The 16,006-nt window shown below is 38.2% G+C and overlaps 1 protein-coding gene across 1 annotated transcript in view; it reads left to right on the forward strand.

Annotated features, from left to right (window-relative positions):
* MRPL13 (mitochondrial ribosomal protein L13) overlaps positions 1 to 16,006 on the forward strand; it is a 50,920-nt gene that overhangs the window by 27,284 nt on the left and 7,630 nt on the right. The window contains exon 6 of the mRNA XM_074943903.1: positions 1,064 to 1,185. Within this exon, the coding sequence (XP_074800004.1) occupies positions 1,064 to 1,185 (122 nt within the window). The remainder of the gene's footprint in view (positions 1 to 1,063; positions 1,186 to 16,006) is intronic.

A 16,006-nucleotide genomic window follows, 5' to 3' on the forward strand; every position in this document is an offset into this window, starting at 1 on the left:
TTTTCATTTTTGTTAACCTTATAACCCAGTAGCGTATATAGATCTTTCTAGCAACAATATGTTAAGCGTGTTTCTGTGCTTTATTAAATAAATGCCAACACCCAGATCTTTAGTGCTACGTGTATGCACTATTTTCTTGCGGTACAATCCATAGAAAGCATGGCAGTAAAAAGCATTATTTTTTTTATTTGGCATTTTGTGTAGCAAAAGTGTGGAAAAGTATGCTTGACTATGAGCTATATTAAGGAAATCAAAATCATATTGTATATATCTTTAGTGTCTGGTAGCATACTTTTTACAGATCAAGCAGTCACAGATTATTGATACCAGTAACAGTATTAATCTCTTGAGTTTCATTTCTTGGAGCAAGCTTATTATTTCTGAAGGATTGATGAGTACGATCTAGTACATAATGTTAACTGACTTGGATCTGATTGCCTTTGAGACTACTTCTGTCCTTCGGCCTTTAAACTTTCACTTCATCAAGTCAGTTACTATTGTCTGAAATTACTTTGAGATGCTTTGCCATTTGAACTCCAGTGAATGGATGACAGGGCTCTTTTTCTGAGGAACTCAGTCATGCTTCTGGTGGGAATGGGGTTCTGTCTGGTCCTGTAATTGTGTTTGGGGGATTTCTTTGCATTATATTGTTTAACCGTTGTCTTTAAATATTATATATATATATATATATATATATATATAAAATGTCAGCACCTTGAATTGGTGTCTTATCAATGTTTATATTTTTAATTACAGTCAAGACTGAATACAGTTTTTCTGGATATATGTTGTTAGGTTCTCATACTAAATGGTCTGTATTATATTTCTTCAAATTCCAACTTAGCTAGAGGTACTAACATTATTTTGCAGTAGTCTCAATTCTGTTGATTAGATGGGTTGATTCATTAAGCACTGAATCCACTTGAACTGGTAGAACAATGTTCTGAAAAGTGTACCTACACACAAATATTTAGGTTTCCTCTTTGGAATTTCAGTGCTCACAGGGAAAATTTATTGTTTAAAAACTAGAAAGCTGAGAATCATTTATTATCTTCTACCTCAGGTTATCCCAGAAGACATACGTAATAATCTTGTAGAGGAGCTTGCTCAGCCACGCCGAATCCCCAAGAGGTTAGATGAATACACACAAGAAGAAATAGATGCCTTCCCAATGGTCTGGACTCCGTAAGTATCTTAAAAACCTTTGAAAAGGACATTTATGACTGTAGATGTGATGTGTCAACCTTTAAAGAAACAGATGAGATCCCTCTGAGGCATGTCAATTTTTCATATTTATAAAATCCATAGTTTTGTGTTCGGTTTATACGTTCAGTTATGTTTGGCTTTTCTTTAGGCATGGATTTTCTGCTTGAGGAGGAAATGTCTGTCGTAGAAATAGAGCTCAGTGGCAAATTTCCCCCCTCTTTGTTTTTCATATAAAGAACTTGGGCTGAAAATTGTATCTGCCCATTCCTGGTATATGACTCATAAATGTAGTGGATTCTCATTCATAGAGAGAACTCCCTTAAACTGCGGATTTGCATTATATTCTACAATCTTTAGACATAGCTGAAAGAAGCCTTAACTCTTTATCCTATAAGGTGAAATAATATATACAAATAAAATATGATTTCTCTCTGGATATTATATGTGGGGAAAATTAATTTTACTAAACCACAGACCTTTAGACCGAATGTTTGGCAGAAAGCATGTCATTCATTCACTTTGATGAAAACTTTCTTTTCCATGGAGATGTGTTTTTGTTTTTTCTTTTCCCCACAAAGTTGCAGTAATACATATATTACATGTCAATGTCAGAGTATGTTTCAGATACTAGATTAAAATTCTGGGGAGAAAATTCTAATAATGTTGCAGGGAAAATCATCCCTACCAACCCCTATTCTCTCTGTCTCTTTCTTTTTCCTTCATAACCCTCTCATATTGCCCTGCTTGTCTCCTCAGGCTTTTTGGTCTCAGTGCAAAAACATTGGATATCAGATTAAACTGTATGACAGCCTCCATTTTCAAATGTTACTAAATAGTCATTAACGTGCATGAAATCCAAAGGAAAAACAGTATTACCAGGAAACAGTGTGCTGTGGGAAGCACTACAACTAAATTATGGCCTACTGTCCTTTAGCCTGGCGGGGGAAAGAAGCCCAGGGTGGGGGAAGCATGAGATAAAACTTCTGCAAAACTCCCAGCTTCCCAAAAATCTCAAGCATTTACACTCCCCAGGTCCCCAGCCATCGGAGCCTTGTTACAGGGGAAGTATTCGGCACCTTGCTCCCAGCCCCACCTTTGTAACAACTTGCACAGATCTTGATCTGAATATCCTGAAAGGTGCATTTACTTTGCAGCAATAATCTATGCTAATTTCTGCCCTAAAGGCAAATAGAGACTGAATTTATCCCAGAATTAATCCCTGATGTATCCATGAACGCACTAAGAAGTTTGTGTGGAATATACCAAAACTTAGTCAGACAAAATATACCTAAGTGTACGTATGTGTATACAAGGTATTTGTAGTTTTAAAAAAAAGTCATGTCATTCTTTAATTCAGATTTAAAATGGGTGAATTTTGATATTGGCAGTGCACATCCTGCAGTCACTAATTATTTCTTTATTAGTGTGCTTTGTGATTTAGGAAGTGGCATGGTCTCGGGGCAGTGAGTGAGAACAGATTCTGTGGTTTGAAATGTAACTTCTTGGGAGTATTTAGACTACCAAATGCAATGTAAAGACAACATGGAATTACCAACCAATGTAAATATCACTATTACATTCATAACAGTTCTACTTATTACTATTCTTAATATTGCACATTTGTGTCGCATTACTGACTGAGTCCCTGGTCAGGGTTAAAATCCCAGTGTGTTAGGCATCATATAGATGCATGTAAAGAGACAGTCTCTGCCTTGGAGAGGTTACAATCTAATAAAAAAACTATAGAAGAGAATGGGGAAGACCATATTTATATAGGCTAGCCATGCAAGTGACATGATGGTTCCAAATCATTTAAAATTGCAAGGGTTTTGTTTGTTTAATATATAAATAAATATAAGTGATTCCCTATCTCAGCAAGCAATACAGGTCCTCTAATTAGCCAGCATGGAATGCTGGGATAGGGAATTGCTGATGCTTATTTGTATCACCACTATAATTTTAAAAAGATTATATTGAGAGGCAGCAGGCTGTTCTTTAAAAGCAAAGAGCCCAATATTATAAACAGTTACTCCTCTCATTAGTCCCACGCTTGGTCTCATTGGTTCCAGTGGGACTACTGGTGAGAATGAGCATCCACATGGGAATAAATAGTTTGCAAGATGATACTCTTAAACAGTATAGCAGTTTGTTTTGTGAGAGAGCATAGGACTATGTCCTGCAAAGTGTTGTACGCTGCTGTCAGGTGCTGATCACCCTTGGGTCCTATGGAAATCAGTCAGAGTTGAAGGCAAAGGGTAGGCATGCTCTTTACTTTGTAGGATGAAACCCTTCGTACTTACACTTTGACACTAGTATGTAATGGACTTTTAGATTTAATGTTTAGGTGATTGCTGCAGATTCTTAATACTGTACTGTAAATGTGATTTAGATTGTATTTCTACTTAGTAATAAAGCAGTGGGTAATAAGCAAAAAGTCTTTTCAAACAAAGCAATTAATTGAAAACAAAGAAAGGAGGAAATACATTTTAAAATAGGAAGTTCAAAAATATGTGGAGGCACATCATAAAATTTGGGTTATGAAGAGAAGAGAACATTCTACTTCACAAAAATAGTTCCATCAATAGCTCCTCAGTATAGAAAAGGAACGGCAAACTGTTAAAAACTATTTTATTTTTACAAGTAAGAGAAAATCACAGTTTTTAACATGAATTTAAACAAGGAAAAGTCACTAGGCTCCTCTTTAAAATTTATTCAAACAGTATTTGCCACCCACAAAAAAAAGTGCCTATTTTCTATATGATAGTGCACATGTAAATGGGAATATTCATCTGTCACACTTGACAGTAAATGCAAAACAAAGGATGGAACTTCTCCAAAACATAATTTAATATTTTTTAAAGAATTACACATACCTTTGAAAAATAGGACTACATAATATAAACTGGACCTGTGAGAAGGATTAATCTGTATACTGGGACAGGCCTGCACAATTCCCATTACATACTCATAACAATGACCTAGCCATGTACAATTAAGAAATCACATTAATAAGTAGTAAAGATTTCTATTTTTTGTTTTACATCGATATGTAGGATTTTTATCAAAGTGGGGCAAATAATCTGGTAACATTCCAATAATTATCCGGTATGGGGAGATGTTTTCAACTGAAGCATGTATGAAACTCCCAGTAAAGGTAATCAGTTACCTTTGTAAATTGTATATACAACAGGAGAATCGATCCCATTAGTCAGTACCATTTGTCTAGTATTGAACACAGTGTAGAAGGGAATGAAGATCTGTCTGATTGTCTGTGTCCGTGAAACAGACACATGGAGCTGTGTAGGAGCTTATGCACGTAAGTTATAAAGATCAGAATATGATTCCTCTTTATAGAATTTTTGCATTCCTGTATTTTGGGGGGGGTGGGGGGGAATTAGGAATATGACATTGTGAGAACTGCATTGCTCACAAGTTTGGTAATAGAATACAGAGTCTTTCACTTGTATTTTTTCACATCTTATCCCAGTTTGGTAGCGGACGTATAGCTGCTGTTCAGTGACCTGTGTAAAATTATTTGATGTTCCTAATGAGCGTGCCACATGTTCACTCAGCTTGCAGCTGCCCTTTAACACTGGAACTTAGTGTGTTGAATTCCTAGGCACTGGGCCTTTCTTAGGTGTCAGAACCACTCAACAGGGGAGAGAATTGTGGACTTCACGCATGAGAGGACTAGTAGTGGAGGTATAGTTTCCCATTACTACTCGTTCCCATCACTACTTTTATCCAGAAAGTGCTCAAACTATTTACTTTAAGGCAAGCCAGCAGTATCTTATGGTAGACAATATCATATGCTGCAGAGGGGCCCAGGGGAATAGGAATGGATGTCTGCCTTCTGTCACCCATCAGTGCCATTAAGGTGGTTTCGGTTTTCATGTCCTGGCCTGAATCTAGATTGTGTCAAGTCTAGGATGTTAGCTTTAATTAAATGACCTCAAAGTTGGCCTTTGGCTAACTTCTCTGTGAGCTTGCTCAGGAACAGATGATTTGACACAGTAAAGTTTCCTGTCTCTAAGAATCGGAGGAATAATAATAATAATTTTAAAAGTACTTCCCTACTTCACAGTGGTGGGGTGAGGATGAATACATTAATGAGCTATGGTGCCTAATGATGGGGACTCCATCAGTAGTTAGAGCAGAAAGAGGCTCAGTGGAGCCCTGAAACTAAAACTTAGCAAACTTGTAAAATAACATCTCTGATTTAAACTACCCTATCTAGCTAAGTAAAACAAAACAGAGAAAGACCACTTATAAAAGGACTCTCATGGTCTGCAGCAGGCACAGCTCAGTTCTTCTTACTGCTCTTACTGGCCAAAAGGAATTGTGTGGAAGTTGGGGCTGCTGCCCTTATATACACTTTGGTGGGAGGCCCTGGGAGATAGGCAGGGTAAATATCCAGCTCCAGTATCCCCTGTTTTTCACCAGCTTCTGAGCTCTTATGCTGAGGCACAGGCGTCAGCCCAAGAGGGAGACAGCATCTGATTTCAGTACTAATTTCAAAGAAAATAAGCATAGAAACTACAAAACTGAAATGATATTTCAGGTGTTCCTTAATGACTGATCAAGTTCTTGAGAGACTTGAGGATGACAGTAACCCCACATATTAAAAATGGGCCATGGGACATGACAGACAATTGTGGACTAGTTAGCTCAACATACTGCAGAGGAAATGTTAGAAAGACACTCATGTAAAGCTGAGTTCTGTGTATTTAAAAAAAGAATGTTTTCATGCACGCTACGAAATACAAAGGAAAAAGCAGCCTTGTAGTAGTGGTGGTAGTATTTTATTTATTTATTATTTATTAAATAAGCATTTCCCTGCAGTGTTTGCAGTCCAAACTTAATAGAATTGTTCAGGCACATGAGAACTTGAAAGTGACCCACTGAAGTGAGCTGTAGCTCACGAAAGCTTATGCTCAAATAAATTTGTTAGTCTCTAAGGTGCCACAAGTACTCCTGTTATTTTTGCGAATACAGACTAACACGGCTGCTACTCTGAAACTAGACTAGCCAGTTTCAGTTAAGTTTCCACTGTTCTAGCTGACACTTATGGAAAAAGTAAACAAAGATCATCCATAGTGGAAAGAAAATTAGATTTCAGATATTCTTTCATTTTTAATCATCCTAAATTGCAAGAACATAGACATGGGGGACTGATTGTAGCCTTTGCCCTGGCTGTTGTATGTCACTCTGTTTTGGAGTTGCAAGGGGCAGGGAGAACTCCCTTAGGGCAGGAGCAGCACAGAGCTGACTTGAGTGACCTGATGCTGGCCTCTCCCCTCCGTTCACTGTTACAGGCCCCGATCTTAGAGGGGGGAAGGAGCTGTGCCTGTAGCACTGATTGCTGTGTGGATTCTGGGCTGCTGCAAAGCCCGTAGGCAGCACAAGAGCCATAAATCAGAGTGACCTTTTGGCCCATCCAGCAGATCAGAATCCAGAGGGCACAGAGATAGGGTAAACCCACCTCTGCGCCTGCCACCCTCGCTTGGACCTTCTGCACTATAGTTTTTTACAAACGTGATTTTTACCTTGACACCCATTTTTAACTTGATCCCATTAAAAAAACACTGTGGTTTGCTTTAGTGCGGGAGCACATCTTAATTAAAGGTTTCAGAGTCACCACCTTGGTTAACTGGCATGTGGAGGGATTTGAAGATACACTGGTTTAATAGACAAAGGAAATGCAATTGTGGTTCTATAATCGGATGTTGATAAGGTTTTACATTAAAAATTACTGGCTAAGAAAAGAGATCATGGTACAGAGGGAAGATATTGTCTCATTGGACAGAGAACTGGCTGAAAACCAGATAACAGTGAATGACTGTAATTGGTAAATTCCATAGTTGGAAAGAAGTCATTAATGGGGAACATCAAACATTATTTTTTAGATTTCTTGTGTATAGTGTTATATGAGAATTTGATAGTGAAGGTAAAGAATGTTAAATGCTGATGGTACTCTCACTGGAAATATAACTAATAGTGCATCTAGATTTGTAATGGTTTATTGTAGGTCTTTTCCATCGTTGCCAGTAAATGAAAACTGAAGCACAATAGACAAATGTAAAATGATGTCTGAGGTAACTGTAAATGGAAAAGGCATGTTTAAATAGATCCAGCGGTGCAATATACAAACCCCCAAAAAAGGATTTTGGATTTTACATACCTGAGAGACAGCCTTTCTCCCCATGCTTTATAAGCTGTATTCTGCTTGATACAAATAGAGGGAAGTGTCATCAGGGAATTCTCTATGAAGGCACTTTTCCTTAGGAGTGCTTTCCCACTCCCCCAGTTTGAACCCATAGACCTCCAAGGCATGCTTCAGAGCCCATCTATTTGAACAGGTGTTGGCGGAGAGGGCTGAGGCAACTAGGATAGGAATTCTGTTTGTGGGGTAGAGGTGGAAGTATGGGTTGGGAGTTTTAATTCATATTGCCTCTACTGACTGTTAATGACTATGAGATGTGTTGGGAGGGCAGGGAGAGAAAGAGAAGGGTTCCTGCTTTGACTGAATTTGATTTATAGCTTTTCTTTATTGTGTGTTTAGATTTATTTCCAGGGTGTTCAAAGTTCTAGGCTGGTTGGATATTAAATAGAAAGAAAACAAAGTACTGATGCCATCACCTTGTACAGAGTTGCTGTTAAAAAAGACACAAATAGCTTACTCTTATTACAGCACTTTTTATCAGTAGATCTCAAAGTGTTTTACGTAGGAGCTGAGTATCATTATCCCCATTTTACAGAGGAGGAAACTGAGGCACAGAGTGGTAAAGTGACCTGTCCAAGGTCACCCTGCAGGCCAGTGGCAGCACCAGGACTAGACCCAGGTCTCCTGAGTCCCACTAGGAAACACTGCCTCTCTAGACCTGCATTCTATTCCTTGCCCTGTTGGGTGACCTTGGGCAAATTATTTTACCTCTGTGCCTCAGTTTCCCTGTCTGCAAAATGGGAATAATGATACTTGAGCCTTGCAGAAGACAAATGCTGCTGATAACGATGAGGGGATGACAGAGGCCACCGTCCTCAATGCCAAGTAGAATTTCAGTTATGGAAGGTTATCAGTTATTATTATTTGTATCATGAAGAACATTAAAGGACCTATCGAGGCCATATCATAGGAAAAAGGCACTGTTATGTGAAGAATTTACATATTTGTAGATTATATGTTTAAAGAATGACAGAGCTCTAACCACTAAATGCACCTTTCAAAATTAAAACTCTGTGTACTTTTCAGTTCCCAAATACTTTCACCCTCAGGGCATATTTCCAACCCTAGCCTCCATTTCCCGGTTTAAGATAGCAACTGCTGTGGATGCTTTGAAGACAATAGTTGACAAGCAGCACTGAGGCTGGGGTGAGCCTCAGCTGAGAGGACCTATATCTGCCTCTTTTACTAAGAAGCCAGGGGAAAGAGGTGACCTGCAGACTTTGACAGCTGCTGCATGTGGCTTGGAGTGAAAGTACCATTAAGGCTGGGGAAGCACAAGGCTGGGAAGGAATTGTTGCGTGGCAGCTGCACCCACAGGTTCAGCAGCGTGTGTGTCCATATGTATGGTTCTTGGCTGTCTGTTAAGAGCCAACCCCTTCACTTTTCCTTCCTCGAAAAACATGGCTCTCTGCTTTCAGAGTTGTATGATTCTGGTGTGGTAGTGTCCGGAATGTGCTGAGAGCTATGCCACAGTGGTGGGTGGGTGGGTGGATGAAGTGTGGGATATTGCTGTAGCTGGCTCCCAGTAGTGCTCTGTTGAAACCTATTCATGATTTTAGAACAGCCCCAGCAACCCCTTCCAGGAAGCGGGATGTAAATGCTGGGGCCAGAAATCAGGGAAGTTACTCTAAAAATAAACATCAAAAAGGTGTTTGATTTTCTTCAGTCAAATTTCAGAGAGTTTACAATACATAGAGTTTTAAAGTTTCAGAAGGATTTTGGAGATTTTTCTCAAACAGCCAGAGAGGGATTGTCTGACAGATGGAGATTCTTAATGGAAACTCTTCATGAACCTAAACCCCTGGCTGGAAAATAGGCACTCACTATGTTAGTAGGCAGCAAACTAAAGGCATTTTCCCAGGAGTGAGACTCTTTTAGTGTTTCTGGAATTTACCCAGACCAAACTGGAACACACATACAGGTCCATCTTTTTATATTTGGTTGCATTTGTTAAAATTAGTAAATTATTTAAATAAACTGTCTATTCAAAATACATGTTCCTGAACTTTGGAAGTTTTGTGGAATAAAAAAACAAGATCTTCCTATAAATCCACATCTAGCAGCTTAGCTCACATGTGCATGTCTATCTGATTTACGCTTAATTTTCATTTCCTGAGTTCTGAAGAGGTACCCAAAACTAAACAGTAGTCTTAGTAAAGTCTGTGTTCAGTAATTCCAAGGAAACAATATTAAAGGCACACCTTGTGTTGTGTTAAGTATGAAAATGGTAGTTTAAATATCTCCCAGGATGTGTTGCATTATAAGGGGTACAACCCACAATTAATAAACCATGTAAAAATGCCTTTTATTCTAAAATGTAGGTGTAAGGGATGTTTGTTAAATGGAAAATTATAGGTCTTATTATTCTAGCTGTCAGAAGAGACTCAGAAACAAAGTTGTAAAGATACCTCTAGAGATTAATGGGCTTTAAAAATACTTTTGTGAGAATGTATTAATAAGGTACTGTACTGTGTTTATTTGGCGGATTTTTAAAATGCCTATCAATGATCTCTGCTAAAAGTTGTTTCCCCGCGTGCGGCTATTACTTAGACTGAAGGTCTTTGGACCTGGGACCTTCTTTGTTCTGTGTTTGTGCAGTGCCTATTGCAGTGGGGTGCTCCCATAATACAAAGAAATAATACCATCACCTTGGGCTGTGAGCTCTTCAGATCTCACTAAGCAGGATCAGTATTTAAAACGCTGGTGTTGTGGGAACTAGTGTTAAGTCAGTGGCACTCTTTCCCTTTGTGTCTGTCCTCTTTCCTCAGAACAGATACAAGACAGCCAGTGAGTGAAAAAGCTGCTCCACACTTCCCTCTCCAGCGTGGCTCAGGCCTGTTCTAGAGGTGGAAGGGAAGTTCAGTTTCTGAGGCAACTCAGTTCTAGGGCTGCTGAAGTTTTCAACAAGAGTTCCAGTGGCTTTTGATATTAAGGAAGTAAAATATATATATTTTTTGTATGTAGAAACTATCTTAACAAAACATTCTGAAAGATTAAAAAAATCTAATCTTGTGCCACAGAATCTAAGATGGAATTCTTCCCCCCTTTCCTCCCCATGGATAGAGCATTGCACAGTTAGCTACATACTTTTGAGAAGGGGTTTCCTTTGCAGATTAGGCTTTGACCATGACAATGGCAGGGTGCCAGACAAGATGGACCAGTGGTTTAATCTGTATTTTTTTTAAAGAGGAATTAAAAGGTTAACAAATCTATATTTTAAACCTTTCTGCTGGTTAAAATTAATTCCATGTTCTTTGTTGTACTTAAAATTCACCTTCCTGTAAGTACTTAGCCTAATGCCATTTTATTTTTACCAGATTAAAACTGCAGCTATGCAGATCAATTTTCTTATCCTCCTCAGACTAAGATATGCATGGCACACGTGCTAGAAAATGAGAGACCCATTAATATGAAGTAGACAAGCAGGGTAAAAATGGAAATATTTTACACAATATTTTGAAACAGGAATATTGTTGAGATACAGAGGAGTGAATTAAAAAAGGTACGTCAGCCATAAATCTGAATGTAATTTCTGTGTGATGATTTTGCTGCGTTATTTGTCCTTATCATAATAAAACTAGAGAACTTGTTTGCTCTTTATAATTTGTAAATATCCACTCCTACTGTATTTTTAAATGTGTAATTATTAACAGTGTCTTGTGGAAAACACTTCACAGCTTGTCCCTTCTTGTCTTCCTTTTACTTACTTAAACATACTCCTCTGAGTTCAGGAGTTGGACTGAGCCAGTGCAGAATGCTCTCCATTCCAGCACTTTTCTGATGGCTCCATTAGCTTTTGCCGAATTTATATCATTTTTGAAAAAGTTTCTGTGGTTCTAAAGGAAACCCTTCCATGTGTGTCCAGTACTGGCCTGCTGAGGCCTTGTCTACATGCCCCTATCCAACATAGGCTGGCAAAAGCCTCAGTTATACTGGCAAAAGGTCCTTTTGCCTGTATAGCTTATTTAATTTGTCAACAAAAGCACTCTTTTGCTAATATAAACTGTGTCTCCACTACAAGGGTTTGCTGGTATGGCTGTTGTGGTATAGCTATATCAGCAAACCCTTTCTAGTGTAGACAGAGCCTAAGAGTGGTTTATTTGAGTTTAACCTGTTGTGTTTTTTGGAGGGGGTGGAGCGAAAGAGAGGGTGTTTACCAGATTATGTTAAATTGAAATGAGCCTCTTAAACCGAAATAAGTTTCTACACAGAAACTCACACTGGTTTAACCAAATTAATTTGAAAATGCACCTTTAGTTAAACTGGTGCAAGTTTGTATATAGACGAGGTCTGCATTCAGGCAGCTTGAAGCATTAGCTGTGATAAACATGAAAGGGTCTCGTTTATCTCAATTCTCGTCTACACTGGAAAAGGCTTTCTGGTATAACTATACTGGCAAACCCTCCTAGTGTAGACCAGTTTATACCAGCAAAAGCACTTTCTTCTCTACAGTAGGGTTTTTGCTTTTATAAAAATGTTGTCCTAAATTTACACCCCATGTGACAGTACAATACCAGCAAATTTCCTAGTGTAGACCAGGCCTTGGTTATCAGTAACTTGGAAGCCTAATGTTGATTTAAATATCCATATTAACTATTCCACTGAGTATTTTAGCAGAGACATCCAGCTACTCTAGAATTATGGACAAATCTTGAGTAGAATTACATTCACTTGTCTCCCTACTACTCCAAACTCAGTTTATATCTGTGTGTAACCACATAATTTGGTATTATGGAAAATGTTAACAATGTCCTAATCCTTGGTCTTTGATTTAGTATTGTGGTTAGGCAAATGGCTAAAATGTGTTCTGAGAAGTCCCCTTTAGCTACTGTGCAATTACGTAATAGCTATTGACTTTGGCACAGATTGCAAAGTATCTGAAAAATAGATGTAGTTCTTTTGTTTTTAAAGGTTGTGTTTTCATTAACATTTGATTCAGCGTGAAAGTCCACCTTTAAAGAGATGAACTGTTAGTAACTAATGTATTTAGCAATGAAGTGTTTGCAACCACAGCTAATTAATAAATGACACTCAAGGAAAATTTATGCCTGGAAAGAGTGCAAACTTAATTCTGTATATCTTGAATATAATTATATGCAAAAACAGGTGAATCAGAACATTTCAGTACTACAAAAGGTAAAACAAACCATTTCAATATAGTAGTTTATTAAGTATACATGGAAGATAAGTGATGATTTTTATTGTGCGCAATACGCTGTCATCAGTTAGTAATAATGCCTCATTCCTGGGATTATGATTTTCTCACAAATGCAGAACACCACCACTCTAATTCAGGTATATAGTGTTTGTATTGGTTAACAGAATTGAAGCAAAGAGTGACAGACAGCTAGATAAGAAGTGGCCTGATTTTCTCATCAGAACTTGTAACTAATTGAGTTGCATTTATCTGTTGTCTTCAGTTAGGAAGCTTTTTTATAAACTTGCTTAACAGAAATACAGACTTGTTTGTGAGCCAGTAGATAAAGATCATCTATTTAAAATGCATCTTGCTGTCAGTTAAACTACACTTGGGGTTCTTTGTCTGGAAGCCTGAAAAGAACATGTAAGCTTTGAAAAGCTTTGCTCTTCAATAACTTACACCTCTCATCATCTGAAATCTACACAGAAAAATCATACAGAGAATAATTGGCTTTCAGCATGACTTACTCGGCTCTCAAAGTGAACTCTCCATGTGTGTGCAGGAAGGAGGTACAGAAGATAAAAAGGAGCCAATAAGGGCCAATGGAAGAAAACTCTGCCCCAGCAACAGCTAGTCATGAAACCCAATGTCACAAGTTACAAAATTTAAGCCATTTTGACACCTGTAACTTATCAGACTACCATCTTTATTTTTAGTAAGTGACCGTACAAATGGGAATTTTGACAGAGATGAATTACTGGGGATTATAAGTAACAGGGAGCGTTCCACGGACAGTGCACTCCACTAAATTCTTTTCCTTCCCTGAAAACCTTAGGGCAAACCCGCACAAGTTAATTCTGGCCAAGTCATCTTTAACTTGTGTTGGTTCCCCTTCGATTCTGTCAAACCCCTCGTCCCACAAATAGTTCAAGGGCCAGCAATCAGGAAAGGACTCTGTTGGGACTGTTGCCAAGGGGCTGGAGCTGCCCATCTGTGTAGATGGCCTTTGTCTCCAGAAGCGCCAATGAAATTCTCAAGCTTTGAGTGCCAGGCCACCCAGCCATGTCCACAGAGGAGCAAACATCTTCCTTGCCCCTGACAATATAATTAATTAGAATATATAAATAATTAGCAGGAAATGCTCAGTAGTACAATCTTCAGCTTAGTTAATAGTCTCCTGTGTGGGTTTTTCCCCCATAATACATTAGCACTCAAGAGGCTGACGTGACTAGGGATGTAAATATCGTTTAAAAAGTTAACCGGTTAAACTATTAAAATTATATTGTTTAATCAGTTAACTGATTAAATGGAGAGGGGATGGGGCTGCTCCAGCCTGCCGGTGGGGCCCAGGGCCACTGCTCCGGATGTTCGGCCGGCCGGCCAGCGGTGCTGAGGCTGAGGGTGCTCCTGCTGACTCAGGGCTGGGGCTGCTCTGGCAGCCAGGGGCTGTGGGTTAACAGCTGTGTGGTAAGACTAATGCTTACCGTATAACGGTTTACTATTTTACATCCCTAGACATGACTTACATAAGCAAGCTATCCATAGAACTTTATACGGCCCATTAGGATGAGTCTCACTCCTGCAGCACTTCATACTGCTGTGAAGATATAGGGAGAAAAAGCTAGGAATTCTGATCAGTAATTTCTTAAATTTCAGTACTCAAATAGTATACTTTATCTGTTTAAATTTTATAGTATTGAATTACTAAGTGCCAGGGGACATCTATATCTTGCATATTGGAAGGTTGCAGGCAGGTTGTGATTATTCTGCAAAAAAGTTTATAGAATGGTTGTAATTATTCTGCAAAAAACCCGTAGAATATATCACATACAACTATTACTAGCTGCCTTTCACACGGAATGGTTATTAATTTGTACGGGGTTTTTATATGTATGGAAACTTTTGTTTCCTCACTCACTCATACTAGCAAACGAAATCTAAACCAAATTCTAACCTATAAATGCCCTTTTCAACTTTGCCATTACATTAATCTTTGTGCAAGGTTATTGGTGTACAGCTCTAATATTTTAGCTTTAAGGCATTGACCCATTTGAAAACTCATGCTTGTCATTGGTAAGATTGCAATAAATATCTGGACTTCCCATCTGTATCTTGGTCACTCTCCTCAACTGATGAGGAAGGATGATTGCCTGCAGGTGCTAAAAGAAATGCACTTTGAATACTTCAAAGCTTTCAAACCAGGTGTGCACTACTGACTCAGGAGCAGGTATTGACAGGTAACTTCTTTAGGAGCATTGACAATCTTCATATTTCCCCTTTTAGTGGAGACAGTTTTAAAAATCATTGTTTAGAAGACCTGAATATAATTACAAGTGAGGATGGGATAATACTTCGGGAATATGTGTGTCGTTGTTCAGGGGAAATCAGGAGATGACTCAGTTAAGTTTGGCTTCATATCAGCTATTTGAAATACATCAGACTATGTACTAAGTGTCAAAACTAACATTGTAATTTTGAAAAGAGATTGTTTTATGAAAAGATGATTCTTCATTACTTTTTTTTTTTTTTTTTAGCTGGGTTGGAGAGAGAATTGCCTCTTATCAAGAGCAGCATTTTATTAGCCCCATGTAGTGCAAAAACTTGGCAGACGTGTAACTCCCTCTTTGGGGAGAGGGGATGGGAAATTAGTATTGCAAATCATGTTGTGAAATTAATCCTGATGCATATAAGTTTTAAAAAAAAAGTGATTAATGGTGCCCTTAAATACATAGTTTTGAAAAATTATTCTTTGACAGATTGATATATGAGAAATTAATCTTGTCAAAAAGAATAATGGCCATTTAGTATAGACGTAATAAGCGATGATAATACACTGTTTTACAGCATTTTTAATCCAAGTATTTTAATCCAAATATTAATTTATTGTCTGAAGACTACTGTGAGGTAAGCAGTGTTATTTTACAACTGTTTATTTTGGCTCATGGTATAAAAAATGTGTGTTCTCCCTCAGCAAGTGCCCTAAACCAGCAATAAGATGCTGGACTTCTTATGGGATGTAGATTGCTGAAATCTTGCTGGTTCTATTGTGGCATAGGTAGATTAAAACTCAAATCCGGCCTTCGCAAACAATAGCATCTCTTCTTGTTTCATTTCTGAGACTGCCAGAAACCTGCCTTTGTTTCACAAAATATTGCTAAGCAGAAAGACCATCTTAGTTGGAATGCACTGACAAGAATGTAATAAAGATGGAACTGTATGGCAAGTCTGTTGAGACTTGATTGAAATAACCATAGGAGGCTGGAAAAAAGTATTTGAAAAAATATTTTGCATCATATTGAAGAAAACAACTGGGTTTTACTGATTTTTCTCATAGTAGCTAAAAGTGATACTTACGTTTAATCCACAATTCATCATAGTGTCTATGTGAATTTGTCTTACACTGCATTCAATTTTTGTTTGATAAGCAATTACATGTG

The sequence above is a fragment of the Natator depressus genome, chromosome 2 (assembly GCF_965152275.1).
Source record: "Natator depressus isolate rNatDep1 chromosome 2, rNatDep2.hap1, whole genome shotgun sequence".
NCBI classification, from domain to species: domain Eukaryota; kingdom Metazoa; phylum Chordata; order Testudines; family Cheloniidae; genus Natator; species Natator depressus.